General features: G+C 50.6%; 1 protein-coding gene across 1 annotated transcript in view; it reads left to right on the forward strand.

Moving 5' to 3' along the window:
- Positions 1-25,196, forward strand: part of CAPN13 (calpain 13) — a 49,021-nt gene that overhangs the window by 11,822 nt on the left and 12,003 nt on the right. The window contains 8 exon segments of the mRNA XM_067006943.1: positions 3,104-3,237; positions 9,449-9,618; positions 9,883-9,887; positions 10,556-10,651; positions 15,799-15,884; positions 19,926-20,000; positions 21,041-21,186; positions 23,502-23,644. Of these exon segments, the coding sequence (XP_066863044.1) occupies positions 3,104-3,237; positions 9,449-9,618; positions 9,883-9,887; positions 10,556-10,651; positions 15,799-15,884; positions 19,926-20,000; positions 21,041-21,186; positions 23,502-23,644 (855 nt within the window).

Genomic DNA, 25,196 nt, shown 5'->3' on the forward strand with positions numbered 1-25,196 from the left:
GATATATGGAATCAAGCTCTCTGATTTGCAAATTGTATAATCTGCAATTATCTCTTCTATCTTGGCTTATTTTTTGTCTGCTTGATTTGTCATATTCTAAAAGAAGTGAGTTAAAGTTCTTCCCCAAAGTTATAGTTTGGAGGGTTCCTCATGTTCTGGCTTTATACTTTTCCTGCCATGTTCTTTGGTGCCCAAATATTTATGTTCTTGCTCTCCTGTTGTTGCAATAAAGCTTACACAATATCCCTCTTTGCTATATTTAATGCTTCTGAACTTGAATTCCTCTTTATCTGATATTCACATTGCTACTCCAGCTTCCTGTTACTTACATTTCCCTATTATATCTTTGCTCATCCTTTCACTATCAACTTCATTTTCACTATGTTGCCAGTATATTTCTTGTCCAAAGCATATTCAAAACTCATTACTCACCATTGTTTCTTTCAGCCTTCATTTCCTCTTAAGATTTCTGTTCTAGTTTCATCCACATTTGGTAGAAGTAGTTCCTTGAATAGTTTCCTCAGATTCCATGAGTATTTTTCATTTGCTCTTACTTAAGAACAATATTTCGGTTGGGTTTAGGATTTTTGGATTACATTCCTTTTCCACAAGAATCTGTAAACATTTCTCCATTGTCTTGTACCTTCCCCAATGTTGCAGAAGAAAAATCCAATGCTAATCTATTCTCTTGACCTTGTATGCAACATATTCTCTCAAATTGCAAGTTTATATGAGGCGATCTCTCTCCTTGGTTCAGAAATTTCTCTAGAAATGTCCAGATATGTGAATTCCCGGCAAGATTAGTCTTGCCTGGAATCCAGTGAGCACTTTCGTTCTGAAGACCTGCCTCCTTTTTCTGCTCAGCTGTTTCCCTCCATTTTTTCTGGGTGTCCTTTATCCTGTTCTCTCTTCCTGAAGTCCAGTTATTTGCATGCTAGGTCGTCTAACAAGCTCCCAGATAATGCTGATGTTGCTGATCCAAGGGTCACACTGAGGAGTTAGCCAGAGGGTGCAGTGTTTAGCTGCGTCTGGCCTCACCTCAGGGGTGCAAGTGTTGGTGGGGTGACAGGTAGTTAGGACAAACTGAGGCCCAGGCTGGACATGCTTTGCCCTTCTGTGTGGTGAAGATAGTCCCACAGTTCCCCAGAAATAGCTACAAGTGCTGACCTCTGTACATCTCATCATTCTGAGCTTGGGCACTCTTCTCTGGAAAGGGCCCAGTGCCTGGGCAACTTGGATGCTTTGCCCAAAACACTTCTGGTTTCCCTCAGACACATGGGTGCTAGCTAAATGGCATCAGCCAGCTTCTTGAAGGGTACAGACATTATCCAGGTGCCAGTCCTCCTCACCCAGAGCAGTGAACCAGGAAACACAGATCGGTGGCCTCATTCTTGACCACCAGTCAGGCCATTTTCATCCTTTTTGGGAACGATGATCTTATCTGAGGTTCCTTTTTTATCGGGAGAACAAGTCTGGTCAGCATTACTGGTGTGGGAAGATGTGAGTGAGGGTAGAACCAACAAGAGGATCTCGTTCAAGCCAGGACTCACTCATTCTTTATGGCCTACTGTGTGCCAGGCACTGTCCTAAGTGCTGAACGAAAAGCCTATCGAAAAACAGTTCTTATTTTCAAAACCATGATCTCACCTTCACACACTCATCTGATCCCATCACAGTAGGAGGTAGCTCTCTTACCACCATTTGGCAGATGAGGAAACTGAATCACAGAGAATTAAGTGTCTTATCCAATATCTACTGCTCAGGACAAAAAAACAAAACCAGGACTGGAGCACGGTTCCACTGACTGGATACCACCTACTACACTTTGCTATCCAGTTAAACCCAAAATCCAGATGGGTCTGTCCTCCTGGTATCCTCCTTCAAGGAGCTAGAGTTAGCTTCCTTAATGCTTCAGACAGGTTTCACGATCTCACTGTAATAGCATCCCTGTTGCCTCCCAGCCTCACCCTCCTATTCATCTTACTGTGGTCGGGACGCAGATCCACAGCTGGGGCAACACCAGCTCCAGTGCGCTGGTTCATTAAAGACTGCGAGGACATCTTCTTTGTCTTGTCTCCACTGACATCTCTGTCTTGGTCTCCCTCCCTGCTTCGAAAGTGCATCCTCATCTGTATGCAAAAGCCCAACATCTGCAACATCCAGCTGTGGTCAAGGCTCCCTGTCACCACCAAGCAGATGATGGATTGCATCCACCCAGCTTTACTCCAAGCCCAACTATTGGAGGCTTGCCTGAGTCTTGTCAAGACTCAGGCCTGAAGCCAGAAGCCCTGTTGCTGATCCAGAGACCAGCAAACCAACTCCCAAAAGCTGGCTTTGTTATGAGTTATCCTCATTTGGCAATGCCCCTGAGTGAACCATTAAGAGTTGAATGCTGAAGATTAAACCTCTCTGTTTTGGAGAGGAGCATCTGGTTCATTTGCACGCTTAGCAGCAACAGTGCCAGCCCGCTTCATGGCTGCTTCTCTGCTGGCAGGGACAGCTGGACGTGAGGAGAGGAGGGCCAGGGTGAGGCTGTAACTGCTCAGTCCTCCGGAACAACCTCACCGTTCGGCCCCTAGGCTTCCACCCACGCTGTCGCGGCCGCATCTGGGATGCCTTCCCTGCTCCTCGCCACCTGCTGGAATCCTGCCTCCTCTCTCAAGCCTTCAGCTCCCTAGAGGCTCTCCTTCCCCATCACAACACTCTGTATGTCCCATTCTCCTTTGCTATTCAGCATCTGCCCTCCCTACTGCCATTTTGTATACAAGATGTACCCGGAGAGTCTGCAGTGTGCCTGAATCTCACAAAGGGCTTGCCAAAGTGAGGCAGGAGTTAACCACAAAGTCCAGCTAGAGCCCAAGACTCCTTCCTCCCTGCTGTATTTTCCTTGATTAACTTGATCTGTGACTCACCTGTCAGTGGAGATGACAGTCCGGTCCCCTGTCCGCCAACCTGGGCAGGGATTTTGGTCTGGATAGACTTCCTTGTTGCACTGTGGTGGTTAAGTGGCGATGGTGGTTATCTTCTGGCCTGGGTCGGGGGTCCAGCACCTCCCTCCTGCCCCAACTCTACTAAGGCGTATATTCCCCTCTCTCTCCTCCAGTTCTGGCAGTGTGGCCTGTGGGTGGAAGTGGTGGTTGACGATCGCCTACCTGTCCTGAACGATGAGTACTTCTTTGTTAATCCTCGCAACAAACAAGAGTGTTGGCCGAGCCTGCCGGAGAACGCCTGCGCCAAGTAAGGATGGGCCCGTCCCCTGCCCAGCCACTTGCTCTGCCTGATGCTCCCCACCAGCCGGCACTAAGATTTTTGGCAGCTCTGCTCAATGCAAGCGCTGCCCGTGGGCGCTTCAGAGCCTTTGCCACCTCGCTGGGCATCCTCTCTAAATAATCACTGTGCGCAGGGCTCAGCTGGAGCCAGAGGAGGGACCCAGAGACACATGGCGAGGGGTGGGCAGGGCAGAGCTGGACAGAGATAGGCACTGACAGCGGTATTATTGTAAGGGCTGGCGTACGGGCCCAAATAAAATGTAGTACCACGTTCAAAGTCTGCTGAGAGGGACAGAGGAGAGAGACAGCAGTTCCGACTCACAGAGACTCAGCTGGGACTGCACAGAGGAGGTGGCGTTGAGCGAGGCCTTGAAGGATGGGTAGGATTTCAGAAGAGAGAGAAGGAGGTATGAGGGGGGGAGTGATTTGAGCAGTGAACCGGGTGGGACACTTGGGGACCTGCTGTGGCTACCGTGAGATTGCATTTATGACTGGGGGCGGGGCGGGAGCTGCTTCTTGTTATATGGTCCAAACACCATGAGTCAGGGATTACCTTCTGGTGTTAACAAGCTCGAGGACCTATAAACTCCCCCAAGTCACCTGTCCCACTTATAGGCAATTTGGGCCGCTTTTATTCAACAGATGTGTATGGTGCATTTAATCATATTCCAGGCACTGTGCTGGGCGCTGGAAGAGACGCTCACGCTGGCTCAGGTGGGGTGTGCAAGAGTATGTGTGTGTGTAAAAGGTCGCTTTCGTCAAGACCCACACAAGTGAGGGACGACACATCAGAGCTGGAAAGCAATGCTAGGAGACAAAAGGTCAGGGGACCACACATTTCAGGAGAAAAATGAGAGTGGAGAGTGTCCTGGAATCAGGTTCCCCAAAGATCTTCCTAACCAATGCCTCATAATGACAGATGGGGAAGCCAAGACTCTGAATAGTGATGTGATGGCAGGTGTAAGCGATTAACCTGAGTCTACTGAGGTTTTTGGTCCTTTGATCAGGTGACATCATTTGGCAAGACTGAAGACCCCGCCCCACCCAATCCTGGGCCCTGAGGAGTGGCTAGGACCCCAGTCCTTGTCCTTCTGGAGGCACATCTCAAGGGCTCTTCTTGTGCGTTCTTTCTTTCGAGCCAGCTTGTGCAAAACAAAAGCTGTTGCTCATTTCCAGTGTCAGCAAGAGCTGGTCGTTAGCATTTGAGAATGAAGCCCAGAAAACAGGCGGGGTGGATGAAGCGATCCATATGTTCGGGGAGGTTAATTCACTTCTAAGCTACTTATGCAAACACTGCCATTATCTTTCTGGGGTGGATTCAGTGCTCACTGCTCCAGGGCCTCTTTTTTTTTTCCCTAGTGAAAGGGGGGAGCATGGCAGTTCACTTGGAGAATTAGAAAGCTCGCAGATGAAATGATGACTTTGACCCGATTTTGTTAACAGCTGACCTAAAGCAATCATTCAGCTTGAAAATAAATGGGAAACTGGACCCAGAATCCACATTCCACTGCCTGAAGAAATCTAGTGCAGGAGAAAATGTTTCAAACTCCAAAGCTATGTAAAAGCTTTCCCCTCCATCCAAAGAAGGGGGTTATAGAATGCAGGAGGAAATCAAATAGAATTAGAGCACATCAGAGCTAGACGGAGCCTCTGTCAGCATCAAACCCTACATTCTTTGAAAGATGAGGAAACTGAGGCTCGGGGTGGGGGTGGGGGCGGTGAAATGACTTGCCCCAGGTCACACCGTGTTTGAGGCCAAGCTGGGATCAGGTCTGTCCTCCCCAGTCACGTGCTTTTCCATCATTTCTTGATACTGTCAGTCCTAGAGGAAAATGATTTGTCTTTTTGCTTCTTTGGAACTCGGTGTCTGGCACAGAGGGACCAACAGCGCAAGCATAGAGAACCCACCTGTCCAGGTGGAGATGGTCCTCTTTCCCTCCAAGGGTGTAGGCAATACCGAGTGATCATGTGGATCCCAGACTTTCAACCATTCTTGCAGCTGGGGAGTCAGAAATGAATTGGTCAAGTGAGTCAGATGTGGAGGGAAAAAAAAGTCTTTGCAGAGTTTTTTTCCCCAGAGGTCATAAAATAGGAGAGTGGGAGACAAGATCTGGTAAGCTGCATAGCATCCTTTCTGGAATCTCTGTGGCTCAGAATTATAGCCTTTCAGCATCCTTTTCGGATCCCGATTTGACATCTGAACTCTTCCCACTCTCATATCATTGCCAGGAAATGTAGACATTTCCCCCAAATGAGGCTGAAGCCGAGGGGTGAGAACAAGGCTCTCTCAGCATCCCTGGGTTCAGGTGACACGCGTAGTGACAGGTGTGGCAGACACGGTGCTCTCCCTCTTTCCCTCCCTTTCTATTTCCTGGCAGCAAAGGGAGCTAAGAAGAGTTGACTTGTCCCTGAAGCGTGAGCAGGATCTGTGAGCTCGTGTTTGTAAAGCAGAGAGAGAGAGCTCTTTGTCTAAACACCCAGCTGCGGCTGGGACCGGCTTCGTGGCCCTCGCGGAGACACGGCGAGAGAAGGCTGTGGAAGACGCCGAGAGGGTGGCACTGGCCATGGGTCCCTCTCCTTGCATTGGGTGTCTCTGTGGTGACTGCAGAGTGGGAGGTGCAGGACGTCAGACCATCAAATGAGGCCCGTAGACACTGAGGCGGTGACCCTGAAGTGACAGGGCAGAGGCAACAGCTGCTTTCCTGGTGTGGTTCCAGTGAAGCTCTATTTGAAGCCAGAAGGGGGACTTCTGGCAACATGGGAGGTCATGCTGGTGGGCTCTGGAATGAGTTCCAGAACCCTAGTCTTGGTGATCTTCCAGCACCCTCAGCAAAGCCCTGTTAATCTAGGACCCAGAGCCAGAAAACATGTGGAAAATCAAGTGAGTCAGACGCACAGATCCACAGATCGTGACCAAAGGGAAGCTTTGCAGTTGACTAAAAACACTGCCGAGATAAGAATCTAATACCAGACAACCCTGATCAGAGAGAGGGAGAGACAGAAAGATAAGATTTAGAACCAGTTTAATAGCAAAAAGCTGAGATCCATCTGCCACCGGGTTCCTGTAGAATGGCCCCTGGGTTCTGTGGATCCTTTGCTTTCATTGACACAAGACTCTCTAAGCCATCCATGGTGTCCTGCTGAGAGCGGCTGCTTGATCTGTATTTGCTGAAGTGAGTTTACGTGAATTCTGGGGGAACCCAGGAGGAGAGAACTGCAGAGGTGGAAGTATGGTGAGAGAGGGGTGTCTGAGGGGCCCCAGAGCTGATCCAGGTGAAGGGCCGAGGACCGGGAGGGGTCTCGTCCGAGGCCTCGGGCCCCAGTAGAGGCGGCAGCGGGGTGGACCCACGCCTGACGACCACGTAGTTTTGCATCGCCAGAAAGCAAGCCAGAGCTGGAGCTTTCCTGCGGCTACCAACCTGTATGGGGCTTGGCCTCTGCTTCCCCGTCAGGGACAGGAAAGCTTAGGTCCCGGCCGGAGGCCCGAGTGACCAGGCAGTGTGGGAACATGCCCACTGGACGGCTTTGACACCAAGAGGCAGGGTCTCCTGCCTGGCCTGGCTCAGCTCCATGCTGTTGTGGGTTTGCCCTGCCTATATTTTAGGAGCCCATGGGAACCTTTCCAGTTCACCCCATGGACAGGAACTTGAGTTCTCAAAACAAATCTGAGCTCATCTGGCCCCTGCTTCAGTGGTTCTCCTTGTGAGTGATCAATCCGCCCTCTCTCCCGGAATACCAGTCAGGCCGTCATCAATGTCACCCCACCACGCTCTTCCGGCTCCGGAGCCTACCTGATTTGATTCTTCCTCCCCAGAATGTCCATCCCACTGTCCGGACCTGGATAAAACTGAGTTCAGAGTTGTGCCCCCTCTCAGAAGCCTTCGCGGGACCCTCAGTTACTTCCTCTCTGTTCCAAGGTGATCCACGCGCTCTCACAGCAAAGAGACACCCAAGGAAGGCAAAGCAACCTGACGTGTCCTTCGAAGGGGAGAGCAGGTGGGTGGTGAGTTGCTGCTGTGGAGGGGTGGATGAGTTTGGTGGTAGAAGCAGGTGAGCATGGACTTGCTGCCCTGATCGTGCTCACGGCAAGCACACCTCCACAAGCCAGACCCTCTCCACGTGCCGTGCGTGCTTCACCTGGCAGCACGACCGCAAGAGCCCATTTCCCAGAGGAGCAAAGGGGGCCTTGAAGAGCTCGGCCTCCCACCCGAGAGGAGAGCTCATGAGAGGGGAGGCCAGCAGTTGGGCTGAGCAGATTGGTTCTTGAATCTGGAGACTGTCTGCTTCTCTAGCAGGTGACTGGTGGAGAATTGGGAGGAGGGCAAGATAGGACGAGAAGACAGGGCATTTCTCAGGGTGTGGGTCCAGAGGCAGAAACCCCATGGGAGGGTGGGAAGAGGCATTTTTTAAAATATTTATTATTTTTAAAATTTATTTGGCTGAGCCGGATCTTAGTTGTGGCACTCAGGATCTTTAGTTGCCGCGTGCAGAATCCTCATTGCGGCACAGGGGATCTCTTAGTTGCGGCATATGGGATCCTTAGTTGTGGCATGCGGGCTCTTACTTGGGGAGCGTGTGGGATCTAGTTCCCTGACCAGGGATCGAAGCCGGGCCCCCTGCATTGGGAGCGTGGAGTCTTAACCACTGGACCACCAGGGAAGTCCCGGAAGAGGCATTTTGGAGAACAGGTCTGAGAGTTCTAGGTGGTTTGCTTTGGGGATGTGTTATGTAAGCCTCACCCTCACTTCTGTTACCTTCAGTGACATCACCTCCCTGGTGAATCTGGGGGGGAGTGGGTTAGTTTTGAGGGTGGGGTGGGGATTCTGGGTCAAGCTTCGCACAGAGTAGGAATAGAGGCTGCTTGTGGCCGCAGCGAGCCCTGCAGTTGTTGACTGTGGGCTCTTGGAGGGCAGGAACAGGGTCTCATCCATCTGGGAACGCTCAGTGCCTAGCAAGGTACCCTGCACACAGCCAGTACTCAACCACTGTTGTTAAACAGGAAACAGTGGGTCCTTTTTTTTTTTTTTTTAACATCTTTATTGGAGTATAATTGCTTTACAATGGTGTGTTAGTTTTTGCTTTATAACAAAGTGAATCAGTTATACATATACATATGTTTCCATATCTCCTTCCTCTTGCGTCTCCCTCCCTCCCACTCTCCCTATCCCACCCCTCTAGGTGGTCACAGAGCACCGAGCTGATCTCCCTGTGCCATGCGGCTGCTTCCCGCTAGCTATCTATTTTACGTTTGGTAGTGTATATATGTCCATGCCACTCTCTCACTTTGTCCCAGCTTACCCTTCCCCCTCCCCATGTCCTCAAGTCCATGCTCTAGTAGGTCTGTGTCTTTATTCCTGTCTTGCCCCTAGGTTCTTCATGACCATTGTTTTTTTTTTTTTTTTTTAGATTCCATATATATGTGTTAGCATACGGTAATTTGTTTTTCTCTTTCTGACTTACTTTACTCTGTATGACAGACTCTAGGTCCATCCACCTCACGACAAATAACTCAATTTCGTTTCCTTTTATGGCAGAGTAATATTCTATTGTATATAGGTGCCACATCTTCTTTATCCATTCATCTGTTGATGGACACTTAGGTTGCTTCCGTGTCCTGGCTATTGTAAATAGAGCTGCAATGAACATTTTGGTACACGACTCTTTTTGAATTATGGTTTTCTGAGGGTATATGCCCAGTAGTGGGATTGCTGGGTCGTATGGTAGTTCTATTTGTAGTTTTTTAAGGAAGCTCCATACTGAAACAGTGGATCCTTATCATAATAATAGCCAATCTTTTATTAAAGGCTTCCCATGTGCCAGGCACTACGCTAAGCCCAGCCCTAGGAGGTTAAGTAACTTGTCTAAGGTGAAGCAGCTAAATATCTGGTGAGACTGGAATTCAACCCCTGGCCTGTGGCTCCAGTACTTGCATTCCTAAGCTCTATACAATACTGCCACCTGTGGGGTTCCCCAGGCCCAGGAGACCAGGGGAAGGAAGCGATAATGGTGGCACATCGCTAGATTCTTTATCCAGGAGAACAGAAGGTGGGCAGGTTGCCGTAGCCTGGGGGTGGTTGGGAAGTCCATTTCCTGTGACATATGCAGAGGTCCGGGTACCACCTCCCTTTCTGGGGGCACCAAAGGCACCACAGGGGTTGATCTGCCTTTATCCCTCCCAGGTTTCATGGGTCCTATGTCAACCTGCACTATGGCTACCTCCCTGATGCCCTGGTGGACCTCACGGGAGGGGTGGTCACCAACATCAGCCTGCATTCCTCCTCGTCTGACCTGCTGACCATGGTGAAGATGGTAGCCGAGGCAGGCTCCCTGATGACCTGCAGCACCCTTGGCTGGGGTGGGTAGACCAGGAATCTTGCTGCACTGGTTCGAGCCTTTCCTCACCCAGGAGTGTTCAGCCCCTGGCCCATTCAAGGGAATGACCAAGTGACGGTCACGGAGCACTGATGCTGTGCTTTACCGACACCACTTCATTTAATCCTCACAATAGCCCTCCAACTGAAACAGGGATTGCAGAATTCTCTTCCAGAAGAAGAACTGGGCTCAGAGAGACTCAGTAAGATGCTTACCATCACACAGACAGTGAGTGGCTGAGCAGGGGTTCAGATGCTGTTGTCTGATACTGAAGCCTTTGCCTAGTGCTTCCCTGTGACCGGAACTAGTGGGGTCCAGAGTGATCAGACGCCCTTTGATTCTCACTGGCTTTAAAGGCAGCATCCCAAAGGCAGAGTGCCCCATTCTGAAAAGCCTGAATGACCCTCCAGATTATTTGAGTCTGTTCTGAGACAGCCAATGCCGTATCCCTGAGGACACTTCCTTCACTCTTTAACCATGTGGGCTTTGAGTCACACACCCCTAGTCTGAAATGCCACATGAAACCAGAATGCACTTTAAACCCCAATCCCTCATAGCTTGGAGGTGGTAGGTCTTCCCAACTCCCACTAAATGCCCAGAAGTTATGTCTTACGTTGTGTCTCATTGATAGCAAGTAATTGGAGAAGCCAGCAGCCCACGTCCTCAGGACTCGGTGGCCTTCTGTCTGTCATGGGGTGGTCTCCTGAGGTGTCAAACGCTGGGGCCTCAAGCACCCTACAGCCTTCAAACTCTGCCTCGCTAGGAAAGAAATCCAGGAACACAAGCCATTCCAAAGTGAGACAGTGGGATGCTTTTCATCTGGCCACAGCCCAGCTGCTGATTGAATAGTGCTTTTCTATCTTTTTGAAGAATGTGTGAATGTTTAACGCTTGGTCTGTTTTCCTCCTTTGAAGCCGACAAGTGAGTCCACGGGGACAGCAAACGGGCTGGTGAGTCGGCATGGCTACACAGTGACTGGCGCTGGGCAGCTAAGGCTCCTCACGAACGCGGTGCCTCAGGATTCTTGCTCCCCTACACAGGAGTCAGAATCCCTGGCCTCGGTGAGCCCGACAAGCTGAAACAAGTAGTGATCGCCCTTGCCTCCACCATGTCCAGGCCCATCATGGACAACCTCATTCCCTCTCCTCGTCCTGAAGCTCTGGTGCCCAGTATCCTCATCCCCCAGGGACCCACCAAAAATCTTAACTATCCTTGAATGGCCTCAGGCAGGCAGAGTGTCTAACTAGGCTGGGGGATTAGCCCAAAAAGAAAGCAGAATTAACTACCCAGTTGACTTTGGAGGAAATTTTGCCCCGAAAGGGTTTTATTTGTTACGTACCAACTAAACTGCTCTGACGAAGACACTCAAAAATGCAGGGGCTCAAACAAGATCAAGTTCACTTCTCAGCTAGGTAGGTGATTCCAGAGCTGGTAGCTGGCTCTGCCGTCTGCACCATGGGGCTTCTATCTGTGAGCCCAGGGCAGCTGCCTCAGGTCCCCTCATTTCCCAGCCGGGGGAGGAGAAAGAGGCCGGGGACACTTATACATCCCTAAGGAAGGCATGTATCAGTAAAGGCACACACCATTTCCTCTCAGATCCCATGAGTCTGGACCTAGTCATGTGCCACCCTGAGGCCCAAGGTTGCCTGGGAAACATACCATCTAGCTGGGCTGCCATATGCCCAACTAGGACTTTATTCCCATGAATGAGGGGAGGATGGCTATTGGGGGACAGTCTTTCCCCTTGATGCAACAACCGACTTTGGGTGGACAAAAATGCATATCATCAGCGTGTGCCGTAGCGTTTGGTCTGGAAAACACTACAAAAGTCCAGCCTCCTCGATTCACAAATGAGAAGCCGACACCTGAGAGGGGAAGGTCAGGGCGACACAGCTGCTTGAAATGGCTGGGCCCAGACACCACGACTCCTCAGTTACCATCTATGCTTATCACGCAGCTGTGCAGGGACAGCACTTCCTGGCCTTGTGATGATTTCCCACAGATGTTCCCCCATCTCTGTAGTTCTCAAAATTCTTGAGGTCTGATAATGTCTTCCAGGTCATAAGAGACAGTGTCGCAAACCCCAGGGTCCATTTTTCACAGGTATTTATGGGCCAAGGAACGCAGAGTAGCAGCTTCTATTTATGGCCTGTTTCTCATATCTGCCTTCCCTCTCTGCGTGTCAATCTGTCTCTCCTGTCCATCGACCTAAGGCCAGTTACTCCATTGTTTTGTGTTTGGGTGAATGTTCCAATCTGCAAAACAGAGGCAAGGTGGGAGGGAGACGCAAGAGGGAAGACACATGGGGATAGATGAATATGTATAGCTGATTCACGTTGTTATAAAGCAGAAACTAACACACCATCGTAAAGCAATTATACTCCAATAAATATGTTAAAAAACAAAACAAAACAAAACAAACAAACAAAAAAAAAAACAGGCAATATTTTCTGTCTCTCGCCTTCCTCCCTAAGGAAATCAGTACCAAAATGCTTCCTCTGCACAGCAACTGGAGGAGAGTAGGCATCTAATAAATGCTTGTTGGATCAATGGATGAGTGTGCTTGCATGAGTGAATGAATGCATTTGTCTTTGGCCTATGAGGATGACGTCATGGATTCTCCATCATAGAATATGGGAGGAGCTCAAATGACATTTCCCACAAGCAAGGAAGAGGCCCTGATAAACCCAAGCCATGAGAGATCCCAGTCCCAGTGGCTCCAGATGCTCTTCCTCTGGAATCTCCCATGCCCTTCTCTGAATTCTCCGTGGAGACAGACAATACCATCATCACATCTGGCCACGGGTGGACATCCTGCTCACCGTAGCTCCCCATCCCCGACGTGGACAAGTCTAGGTTAGGGAGAGAAAGTCAGCTTTCTTGTGTGCCGGCCTTGATCCAGGCAATGCTGCCTGGATTACTGTGTTGACAAGACTTTGGCTCTGCTTCCAGCTTTGGAAAAAGAGAGCTGTGATCAGTGAATGCTATCTGTGCTGGGCATGGAAGGAAGGAGCCATGGTACCCGCGTGATGTGCTGGCCATTCCTGGCAAGGCCCTTGTTATACATTGAGACGGCCTTTCTTTCTCCTCTGAATGCAGGGGAGAAGGGACTTGTGTATCCAGAGGTCCGGATGGCCATGGATGTGCGTCCCGCAGAGGCTGGGCATATGGGGATGGCAGTGACTGCCGGCTTATAGAGCTGCCAAGTAAACACCAAGGGCCAAGGTCATGGAGGTGAACTGGGCAGTGGAAGTGTGACCTTGGCTGGGGTTTGGGCTCCCAATGATTCTGCTCACAGCCCGGATGTTTCCTCCCCCACAGCACACACTTTGAGTTGTTCTTTTTTTTTTGGTGGTATGCGGGCCTCTCACTGTTGTGGCCTCTCCCGTTGCGGAGCACAGGCTCCGGACGCGCAGGCTCAGCGGCCATGGCTCACGGGCCCAGCCACTCCGCGGCACGTGGGATCTTCCCGGACCGGGGCACGAACACGTGTCCCCTGCATCGGCAGGCGGACTCTCAACCACTGCGCCACCAGGGAAGCCCGAGTTGTTCTTCTAACACACTGATCGGTCTGAACAGGACACTCCTGTGACAGGAGGTGCTGAAGACTGTGTGTCCTGCAGGATCCATTCCCACCATTCTTGCCGCTCTGTGGCTGCTGACGCTTCCCAGCCTGTGCTCTAAGGAGCACCAGACTGGTGAGATGCTCTATGAAAGCAGTATTTGGATATTAACACGTTAAAGGCTCTGAGAAGGCCTGTATTAACAATATAAGTACAGCTTGGTTTTAATCTACTATTAGCCATGAAGCCATTTTTTTTCTAGGAATAACAATTAACTGCCTCTGGAACTTGCATTCAAGAGAATACTTTCAAGGAATTATTATGCTAGGATAGATAACCTGGATCACCTCTTCCCAGTGGCACCCTTTCTGAGAGATCTGACGAGGGTCAGGGTACAGTCAGCAGCCAGGAGAGTGAAGCAAGAAAGCCCGCCCATTCTCAGATGCAGCTGTGACCTTAGCCTCGAAGGTTACCCCTGAGGCACTTGGCCGAGGCCCATGTGATCACCAACAGGCTTCCCTGGTGGCGCAGTGGTTGAGAGTCCACCTGCCGATGCAGGGGACACGGGTTCGTGCCCCGGTCCGGGAGGATCCCACGTGCCGCGGAGCGACTGGGCCCGTGAGCCATGGCCGCTGAGCCTGCGCGTCCGGAGCCTGCGCTCCGCAACGGGAGAGGCCACAACAGTGAGAGGCCCGCGTACCGCAAAAAAAAAAGAAGTGACACAGTCAGACAAGAGCCCAAGAACTTGATTAAAGGTTCTTCCTGCAGAAAGGAGGTTATAACTGATCACAAGTGCTAAGATTAAACCAGCCCATAAATGCCGTGTGCTTTTTAATCTGCTCATCCACCCTCTGGGCGGGACACAGACAGAAAGATAAATGAAACTGGCATTTTTTACTATGCACCTAGCTGGGTCAGTGACTCCCCAGGGCCAGGGGGTACGCGTTTCTCTGCATGCCTCATTTAGCCCTGTTCTCAGCCCCTTCCAGTCACTGGTCACTCTTCTCCCCTGTGCCTGCCTGAGCCCCTGACTGTCCCTTAGGCACTGAGGGTGGCTCATGAAGCTCTTTGGGCCACCAGGCGACTGTTTCTCACGTCCCTGTTCCATGGGCTCCGTCATGTGCTGGCAGTTAATAATACACTGTGTGCCAAGCCTGGGGTGCCTGGTGGGGGGCAGAGAGGGGCATCCCCATCCCGTGTGGCATTAAAAGAGTACCTTCCACGGCAGTGTCAGCCAGACAGAAGTAGACAAGAAAAGAACCATACCCAAGCTGGGTTCTTGGGCCCTTGTCTGACCACATCGCTCCTTCATGGCACTGCCCTACTGGTGATCACGTGCTGGTCCAGGGTTTACGTGCAAGGTCAGGGTCTCGTCCACATGTGAGAATGAGCTGGGCCCTGGAGCAGCTGTATCCTTTATCCACTCCCAATTCCAAAATTCAGAGCCTGGGCTTTGGAGACTGACAGTGGCTCGGATCAGAATTCCTCCTCTGCCACTTCCTCTGTGGCCTTGGGAAAGTTGCTTAACCTCTCTGATGCTCATTCTCCTCTGCAAGACGAGGATTATATGAATATCTACCTCAGAGGATTGAAGGCCGTAGTGCACGTCACACACTCAGCCAGGCCCGTCTCCAAGCCCTGCCTCCACACGGTTTTCTTTTCCACGTGAGAATAGTCCACTCGGGACTTTCTCCTGTGACCTGGAGTCAGTGAACAAGTCCGCCCCTTCCTCACCCCTCCAGGCCTCTGTCTCCTCAGACAACATTAGCACAGATCAATACTGCTGCTGCAACTCAATCATGCTTTAATTCCTCTCACCAGGCGGAGGCCTGGATCCAGGAACATAAGTTCAAAGGGTTGTGATTATTTTAAGTTTTCAACAAACAGTCCTGCCCTCTGGCCTCAGTGGTCTGAAGGAGCAAGTGTGCTGGCCTCTGTATCTGGGACAGATGATGATGCAATCCCCTGGGGAAGGAAGGAACGTTCAGGCCACGGGGATGCCCGGCTCGCCGACAGAGGCAGGCCGCCAGGGGGGCCGGGTGCAGCCCCGGAGCCGCAAGCTAGGAGGGCTCCACTCCCAGGCAGGCCTCCAAGGTCCTGGGTCTTGCTCAAATCAGCCTCCTACTGGCCTTGCTCAGGACAGTGCTGTGGAGACCCCAGCACAGCTCCCAAGGGGCTGCCAGCAAGGAAACAGCTATATGAGTGGAATAGAGATGCCGGCTGTGACAGGGCATGGAGGAGGCTGGAGACCCATAAAGATCTCCCCTCTGCAGCCCATGGCACCATCCGTGCTATTTATCCGCTGTTGTCTCAGCTGGCGCAGGTTTTAGGATGCAGTCGTACAGACCGAGGAAGCTGCACCTGCCCTTCAAGCTGCTGCACAGAAAGAAGGACCGTTTTCTCCTGGGTCTCATTCCAGCTCCACACAGGCAGAGACATTGATTTTTTTTTCCTTTCCATTTTTTTTTCCTGCTGCAGCCAAATGAGGTCAGAAGTTAAATTAGTCCTTGGAGGTGAAAAGCAGCTGCATTCATATCCCTTCTGCTGACTTTTGCTGGAGAACACTGACAGTTTTCCTTTTCTGTGCTTTGCAGATTCAGTACAGGAGTGGCTGGGAATATCTTATCCGCCTGTGGAACCCCTGGGGCAAGAGCGAATGGAGAGGGTGCGGGAGTGACAGGTATGGCTTTTGGAAACCTCTCTCTCTCCTTCATGGAGACCCGGTGTCTGGAGAGCATTCTGGCCCATGAGGGCAGCAGGTGGATCTCACTGCAGGTCTGTCCAGCTCACACCTGTGTGTGACTTTCAGTTGCACTCACACTCCCGTGATGCCATTCACCAAGCATCATTTAAACACCTGCTGTGTACTCTGGACTAAGTACGCTGTGCTGGGTGGGTGCTGTGGGATGCATACAGATGACAAGAGACAGTGTCTGTCCTCCAGAAGGAAACAGTCTTGAGCAATGAACCCATATACCTAGAATAAGTACAAAATTAAAAGAGGAGTAGGGCAGGGCCGGAGTCAAGTTCTATTTGGCAGACAGAGATGGAGAGAAGGAGTCTCCTTCCGTAAAAGGATCCCGTGGGATTCTGATCCAGATGATGTCATGTCATCAGGATGGAAAAGACTTCATTCTAGGGGGAGTTGGGGAGCTGAGGCAAAGATCGGGCTGATTTTTTGACTCCGTCCACCTGCGTCGTCCATCCTGCCCTATTGGTCCAGACTCCCACGGGCAGCCAGTGCCTTGCTGGTGGTAGGAGTGAACAACGCTACGTGGGTCTCAGATGCCTCTGCTGGCCGTGTCCCAGGCAATTGCTCGCTGACCCAGTTGACCTATGGGGCCCCCGCTGTGTGGTCTGTAGTTCCTGGAGAGCTGGGCTGGTGTTTCCCAGCTGCCAGGAGGACTGATCCCTGGTCCCCAGCCCTTTGCTGACTAAGAACGAGATGGCAGTCCTGAGAGGGATGGCAGGCCAGCCACAGGGGACTGGCTCCTCTCAGCAGCCAGCAAGGCCCAGCCTGCCCGCAGGTCTCTGAGGGCCTGTGTTAGATCCACGGAAAGAGTGGAGACACATTGGCCAGCCGTGGCAGCTTAGCACGAGGGAGAACACGATCTGAAAGGAAATCCGTTGCGTTCAAGCAGGAGAACAGGCCCGAGCCAGCGGTGAAAATCAATACAGGGAGAAGTGTGTTCTGGAGGCGAATGCAGAGTTCTCCTGTCCCTGCCCTGAGCCTGATGCCCCAGGCTGGGCGGTGCCCAACAGCCGAGGTGCCTGCACAGGTGGGGCTGGAGGGTAGGAATATGAGAGAAAGGGAGAGGGAGAGACATGAATTCTTAGAATAAACCTGGATGTGACCTCCCTCAGATGCCCCCTGGAGAACAGGGCAGCTGAATCCCCTCCTTCCGCACAGAAGGGGAATGAAATTGCAAAACCACGAACCACTGGACAATAGTTTTACCCCCCGCCGAACTCTCTGCTTTTATCTTGCCTCTGTCCTTTCTTCCTCCCTGGGGATATGCATGGCCCTTTCCAGCCCTCCTCCCCAATCATCACCCCAAGCTGCCCAGTATGGCCCGGAGTGGGAGGGGGGGGATCCGATTAGCCAGAATCCCTGATTCGGGGTTGGCTGTTGCAGTAGGAGTGGAGGAAGGGCAGGTGTCAGAGGCACAGTCCTCTTGAGTAGAAGAGGCGAGAAATTCACGTGAGCTGACGTTCTGCCTGCGTCCCCCGGGCTAAAGATCAAATGACCAGTGAAGACAATAAGGGACCCCCCGAGGTCAGGGAAGAGAAGCTTCCCATGGGCGGGCCTGTTCAGGGAAAGCTTCATGAATGGGGTTGAACTGGAGTTCAACCAAAAAAAAAAAGTATGACTCACTCTGGAAGCCATCCCTAGGTAGGCGGGAAGTGTCGGCTGCTGCGCCGAGCCAGGAACATGTGTAGCGGGTTCAGGGCCAAGAAGCTGGCCTGAGGCACAGGAACGTGGGGGAGATGTGTCAGGGGCTGGAGCCAGACAGCCTGGTGCCAGCTGAGAGGTTTGGATTTGTACCTACAGGCATGGGGGTTCACAGAGGCCTTTGAGCAGGGAGGAGAAGTGTGCAGAGCAGGACACACCTCCTCTGGAGCATCACGTACCCCGGCTGAGGGCTGAGGCTCACCATTCCCCACCGGCAACCAGGCTGGAAGGAAGCGACATGGCCGCATCATCACTGTCTCTGTGCACTGGTCGATTTCTTCCCTACGTTTTTAAAAATTAATTAATTAATTTGTTTATTTATTTATTTTTGGCTGTGTTGGGTTTTCGTTGCTGCGCGCGGGCTTTCTCTAGTTGCAGTGAGCTGGGGCTCCTCTTCGTTGCGGTGCGCAGGTTTCTCATTGCGGTGGCTTCTCTTGTTGTGGAGCACGGGCTCTAGGCACGGGGGCTTCAGCAGTTGTGGCTCACAGGCTCTAGAGAGCAGGCTCAGTAGTTGTGGCGCACGGGCTTCATTGCTCCACGGCATGTGGGATCTTCCCGGACCAGGGCTCGAACCCGTGTCCCCTGAACTGGCAGGCAGATTCTTAACCACTGCGCCACCAGGGAAACCCCTTCCCTACGTTTTAAGGAGTGGAGACGGATGGGGAGGGCGGGTGGTCTAATCTCAACCATAATGGAAATTTCAGTCACACACACTTAAAGACAAACTTGCATGAATCAATAGTGTATTGATTTACACTACATTTACTTTCCCTTACACGCTGCAGAAAATGTAATTATCACTTAATTATAAAATTGCCATTTTACAATAACACATCTGACTGGCTCAGCCTGCAGCCAGAAGCCTGAGTGTGGTCCCTGCCTTGCTCTCCCGGCACAGAGGTGACCCAGGCCCTCCACGCAAGTCAGTCCCAGAGAAGGATCTCATTACACTTTTGTGCCTTGGGGGCCCGTCACCTATGAACGTGCCTCCACTTTCAGGAGTGGGCTGGGAAGTGACAGATGCTCCCTTCTGCCTGTGAGGTCTCCCTCCTTCACCGCAGACTCTACGACTAGCTTCTGGAACACATTATCCCAATGAAGTAGACAGCTTTAATTATTAATTAATTAAGCTAGCAAAAAATTATGGCATCCTACTATGTGCCAAGGCATTGTGTTAAAGCCCTATGATGGATAATATAATGGTGAGCAAAGTCACTGATCTCATGGAGATCATTAGACTTGGAGTCTAATGGGGGACAGCAAGAAATAAACAAGCACTAGTAACACAGGGTGCCACGTGCTGAGGTGGGAGTGGTACAGCGTGCCATGCGGGCTCAGAGGAAGGGCACCGCGGGGGGACAAGGAAGGTTTCCCAGCAGAAGTGCCTTTTAGGAGCAAAGATGAGTAAAAGTTATTGGGTTATAGGACTGAAAGGAAGAAGTATATCCCAGGCAGAGAGAGCATCATGGTGAAGGCCACGGCGGGTCTGGGTTGGGCGCTGCCACTGCCACCAGACAGACAGGTATTTCTAAGGAAATGAAGATGTTCATTATTGCTGCAGTGTACAGTTCAAGGGCGGGGGGACAGGGAGCTGCTCGGGTAAACCTGGAGAGGTAGGCAGAGGCCAAGTTCTGTTAAAGAGTCTGAAGTTCATCCTGAGAGTAAAAGGGCAGCACTGATGTGTTTTAAGCAGGGAAGTGCCCTAACCAGGCTTCTGTTTTAGTAAGATTGTTTTGATTGGAGGTGTGGAGTATGAATAGGAAAGTGGGCCGGACTGACTTCCGGGAGACCGGTGAGAAGTCCAAGAAGGAGATGAGGGTTCTTGAACTTGAAAACGGCAATAAGGATGGAAATAATTAGATGGCTTTGAGAGGGGTTTAGGAGGTAGCATCAATAAATCATTAATATTTGGTGATGGCTTGGACGTGGAAGGTATGAGAGAGAATAACCCTTCGTGTTCTCACTTGAGCAATACCAGGAGGCAGAGGATGAGTACATTTTGGGATACGTTGATTTCAAGGTCACGGTGGGGCTCTGGTGGAGAAAAAGGAATGGACCATAGCATGTACCCCTCTAAAGCTCAGGAAGGAGGATGCGGCTGGGGGCAGCTTGGAAGCCATCGGCATAGAATCACCAGGTAGAGCGACCCTGTCCACTCGCACCCAGAAACTGCTGGAGGCCTGTGCAAAGGGCCCCTGTCGGGCCACGTGTGGTTGAGATGAGACATCCTAGGAAGTCTCATCCTATGGTCTGTCTCTCCACGCCCAGGTCTCTGGAGTGGCAGGAAACCCACAACTAACGGAAAAGCCAGCTGTATGAGAATAAGGATGTTGGCGAGTTTTGGTACTTACCCTTTTTTCAAAATTAGATTTTAAATCTTTAACTATTGCCCAAACCCTCAATCCCCACCCTTTTCCCTCAACTTTTGTGAGAATAAAGATTCGCTTTTCAGAGACCTAGGTAGAAGGAGGCTATTTTCTCCACCAAGACACAAAAGCTTTGAAAAGGAAATTGTGTGTTCTCTCTTTGCATGAAAGGTATTTCCTCTCTGAAATGTTAGAACTCGCAGGAAATGTTAATGGTAAAAGGGAATATTGGCACCAAAGCTTTGAAACCAACAGTTTCCTGGAAACCAGGATGCACGGGTTTCATGCCTGTAACTTCTTTTGCCATCTTTTTTGGAGCCCTGGCGTGCCACAGTCTTTCCTGGCATGAATCGCAAAAGAGGAACATCGGGGTTAATCTCCCAGCCCTGACTCTATAGAGTTCTGGGTGAGACATCCGTGTCATCACCCAGCAGCTATGCAGGACTAGATGTTTTACAACACATCCTCAGCCCCTATACTCACATCTTAAAGGATAAGATGGACATTTCTCTGAAGGGTTGTCTGGTTTATTCAATGACATACTTAAATAAAATTTAGCATGCGTGAAAAAGAGACTGGGTCTAAGTAATTAAGAATCAGAGGGACCAATATAAATTAGGAGGAAGAATATTTCCAGTATCGCAACTTTAATCACAGGTGTGATTTTAGGTGTTGAATCCATTGTATTCTGATAAGACCCCAACAGCGCATTTGGCAAAGGGCCCTAGGGAAAGGTGATTTTCTTAGCAGTGTGTAGGACCCAGAACAGAAAGAGCCTGGCAGTCGTCTTGCTGGCCGTGAGAGGGACCTGAAGAACTCATAATTTGACTCTGTCCTTGCCCTCCCAACCACTGGAGACATCAGAAGTGTATCTGACCACGAATGAACCAGAATGGGGCTCTGGCCTTTGGGTAGGACAGTGGTAAATCAATGGATACTATAGTTGACAGGCAAAGGTACAGTGAAGTTATGGGACAAACCCGTGGTCATTAAGTGATATGTCACTCTCTATAACAGGATGTCATGTCAGGATTTCCGAGATAACTTCTTCTGCCTATTTATATGTAACCAAGTTCCAATCAGCCTGGACCATGGAAACACACTCCATGAAAAATGGTCCCAACTGATGTTTAAGAACCACTTAATTCCAGGAAATGCAGAAGGTAGTTATGACATTGGTAATTATTCTGCCAGATGGGAAGCTGCCAGCCTTTGCCCTATCCCAGCTTCAGCTCTCGGTGGCCCTCAATTCTAGACCATCAGCCTGAAGAAGAAGAGGACTTTGTCAGCCCAAAGGGACAGCTATACTTCTCCAGGGGAAATGATTGCTGGTGGGGGTGGGCCGGAGCATCTCCAGTGTGAACCCCCTGCTTTCTTGCTTTGCCATTGGCCTACTAAGCTCCACACACCTCCCAAGAGTAGAAGGGGCCCACTGCTCTTCAATAATTATCCACGGGGCTTCCCTGGTGGCGCAGTGGTTGAGAGTCCGCCTGCTGATGCAGGGGATGCAGTTTCGTGCCCCGGTCCGGGAGGATCCCACATGCCGCGGAGCGGCTGGGCCCGTGCGCCATGGCCACTGAGCCTGCGCGTCCGGAGCCTGTGCTCCGCAACGGGAGAGGCCACAACAGTGAAGGGCCCGCGTACCGAAAAAAAAAAAAAAAAATTATCCAGGACTTTGGGGGAGCTATGAAAAGAACACTGGACAAAAGTCAGGGCCTGGGTTAAACCATTGTTTTTGCCACATTTTGGCTTTGTGACTCTGGTCTCTCTGTCCTCAGACTCCCCAACTGTACATAGTGGAATCAGTCATCTCTGTCTTCCCCTTGAAGCCACAAAGCACCATCCAGGCATCAGGGAGCATATTCCTGCCCATGTTGGTTGATGTATCCTGCAGCACCGTACTGAGATCCCAGAGGTGGGCACCTCAGAACCTGTCTTTGGGCTCCCGGGAGATGAATCTTATTGATGTGATTTTAAGAGAGTGAGTGACATACTCTCATTGCACCTCTGGCTCCCCGTCTGTGACATGGTTGCGTGAAATATCACCCTCTGAAGATGAACCTGAGTGTGCTTACACATCCTGGATGGGCAAAGCTACGCAAACAACATAGATGTGCGTGTGCGTGTGCGTGTGTGTGTGTTTGCAGCTCGACACGTGCATTCCCTCTCCTTGGCACCAGCCTGTCGAGAATGGTGTGCTTGAATGACCCCACGCCTCCAGGCTCTTCACTCTGCTGGTCAGAGAACCTAGTCACCAGGAGACCATGGACAGGTTCTAAGAAACCACCGGGTCGCTCGGGCAGCAAGTTTACTGATTCATCTTCCTGAGCTGCACCTGTCTGACTGTGGGCCAGCACCCCCAGATATTAGTGCAGATCGATGAACTGACCAAAATTATACATTGGTGCCATCTTTAGTGATTCCTTACAAGGGAGAGAGGGAAGGGAGGCAGCCGGCGAGCACCTGCTCTGTGCTGCTAAGTGCACTTGAGTGTGTCATCTTGTTTGGTCCTCACAAAAAGCCGATGACCGAGATGGTCTCTATGGCTCCCTATTCCCCCTTCAGAGCTTCCCAATCATACCCCAATCTTCTGATATCTATTAATTCATTTCTAGTTTATCTCATCTTCATTTATTTTTCATACACTATCTCTCATGCATTTGGTTGTGTTGTTTTGTTTTGTTTTTTTAGCTGTGTCGGGTCTTTTGTTGCAGCACTCAGGCCCTTTGTTGCAGTGTGCAGGCTTCTCTCTAGCTGTGGTGCACAGTCTCAGTAGTTGCAGCATGTGGGCTCTCTAGTTGTGGTGTGTGGGCTCGGTAGTTGTGGCATGCGGGCTCAGTAGTTGAGGCACGCGGGCTTAGCAGTTATGGCTCGCGGGCTTAGTTGCCCGGCGACATGTGGGCTCTTAGTTCCCTGACCAGGGATTGAACTCGCCTCCGCTGCGTTGGAAGGCGGATTTTTAACCACTGGACCACCAGGGAAGTACCGATCTCTCATGCATTTGAATCTAATGGTTTTCACGTTAGTTGTCTCCCTCTGGCTTTGGTGAGGACTCTTGGGTAGCAGAGTTCTATGAATTGCCATCTCTCTGCCTCTCTTCCTCTGTCTCCATTGATGTTTGGGGGATTGACATCATTTCATGGCTCCATGGTTGTCACCAATGCATACTAGAGGCCTCTGGAATTCCACTTATTATTATAAAAATAGCCCTTAACTTTACAGTGTAAGAAACATTTTCACCAAGTAGGAACTATACTTTCCCTCCTTATTTTTAAGAGGAGGAGACTGAGGCTCACAAAATAAAGAAGGTTGTGTCACAACCAGTAACTGTGGGGAATGGGACCCAGGCCTTAGGTCTATTAGCCCAAATCCAGAGTTTCCATCACAACCCATTGAACTGGCTCTCTGAAGTGGTCATGGTCCCATCCTGGAATGCCAGAGATGAGCTGAAGTCCAATCACTGCCCTTTTTCATGCAGGACCCCAGAGGGACATGCAGGACATCTTCTCTGTGCCAGAAAGCATGGAAAACAACAATGTCATCGTGTCCTTCGATTTTGTCATGCCACAAAATTTAAAGGCAAAAGACAGGACATTTCCACTGAAGTCCGAGGTGTTCAAGGTAAGGCAGCATGCTTCCGGGCTTGCCCTTTGAGGACATTTCTGTACACCTTGGAGAAAGCAACCAGCTAGGCTGGGAGATTTCACCCAGCTGCAGACTCAGAAATAAAACCCAAAGGGTGATAGAGTTCAGCTGGTCCAACTCTGTAAATTTGCAGGAAAACCTGAGACAAAGGAGATTACAGTGGGACACACCTCCTGCCCTTGTCACTTGTCAGCATTTCCTGGTGCAGGCTCTAATGCTTGTTCCTTAAAAAGTTGTCTGGTCTAAGACCAGCTGTTGCAACAGTGCAGATTCCTGGGATCACTCCCAAACGTTCTGAGTCCCAATCTCCATGGACAGAGCCTGAAAATCTGTATTGTAATGAGCTCCCCAGGGAGTGCTTGTACACAGAAATGTTTGAGAATCATTGGCTAAACTCTGGGAGGAGTTTAAGGAAAATAACAATCTTGGGTATACAGCCGGGAGGTACGTTTTTCTCTTATGCTTACACCAAAATCGGTCAAAGCTCCATGGTTGGCTAACAAGCATCTGCTTGCCCACTCATCCAAGGCCAGGTCTTCCTCTCCACCTAGCCTCCCCTCCCCTCTGATGGCTCTTCAGCCAGTCCTTCAGCTCCTAAGGGGACATCCCGCCGCACACCCCCCAACACACACACTCACCTGCACACACACTAACTGTGAATAGGTGATCAGGGAATTCCTTTTTTTTTTTTTTTAATACCATGCAAGAGAATGGAGTTACAAAAGAAAATCTGATACCTGTGCTCCCTCCTCCTTTTCCAAATAGTTTAATGCATCCCACAGATAAAGTGAAGGGTTCTCAAATCATACACCCCACAGCCTCTCTGCACGAACATAGATAACTAAGATCGTGCAACCATCAAATGCTGGGATCCCCTGTCCCCATATTAGATGTGAAGAAACCGAGGCCCAGTGACGTGAAGTGACACAGTCAGGGTTAATGGCAGAGCTGGGGACTGGGTGCCAGATGTCCCTCGAACCTTCAGTCAAACACACCCATCACTTGTGTGGCTGGAACTCTGATTACAGCATCTCTAGGAAGGATCCCAGGAATGTTCACTGAGACTAAGGCAACATTCACAACTAGGACCTTAGCCCCATCACGGACAGGCAGGGCTCCTCGGTCCTGAAACAGTCCTGTGCGCTGGCTGTGGTTCATTCTAATATGAAGGCCTCACTGATAGAGAACTTCAGAGTTCCAAACATGTTCACATTCATTGTCTCAAAAACCCCAGTATCCCTGCTTTTATAGATGTGGAAGCCAAAAGTCAGAGAGCGTGAATGACCTGTCCAGGGTACAGCTGGGTGGTGGCAAGGGAGTGCCCGATACCAGAACTTGTGGTCCCAGGACCAGGGCTCTCAGCAGGACATAGGCGCTTGCCTTTCTGGTGGTGCTCACAGCTCAAACAAAAATATGTTAATGGCTCTAGAAGGAGGAGAACCCTTTGGGTTCTGCTCTCTCTCAGCACATTTCCACATCCTAGTTGCATGAAATCAATGGAAAAGAAATTGTTAGGGTTTAGAACCAT

This window comes from Kogia breviceps, chromosome 11, assembly GCF_026419965.1.
Source record: "Kogia breviceps isolate mKogBre1 chromosome 11, mKogBre1 haplotype 1, whole genome shotgun sequence".
In the NCBI taxonomy this organism is placed as follows: Eukaryota; Metazoa; Chordata; class Mammalia; order Artiodactyla; family Physeteridae; genus Kogia; species Kogia breviceps.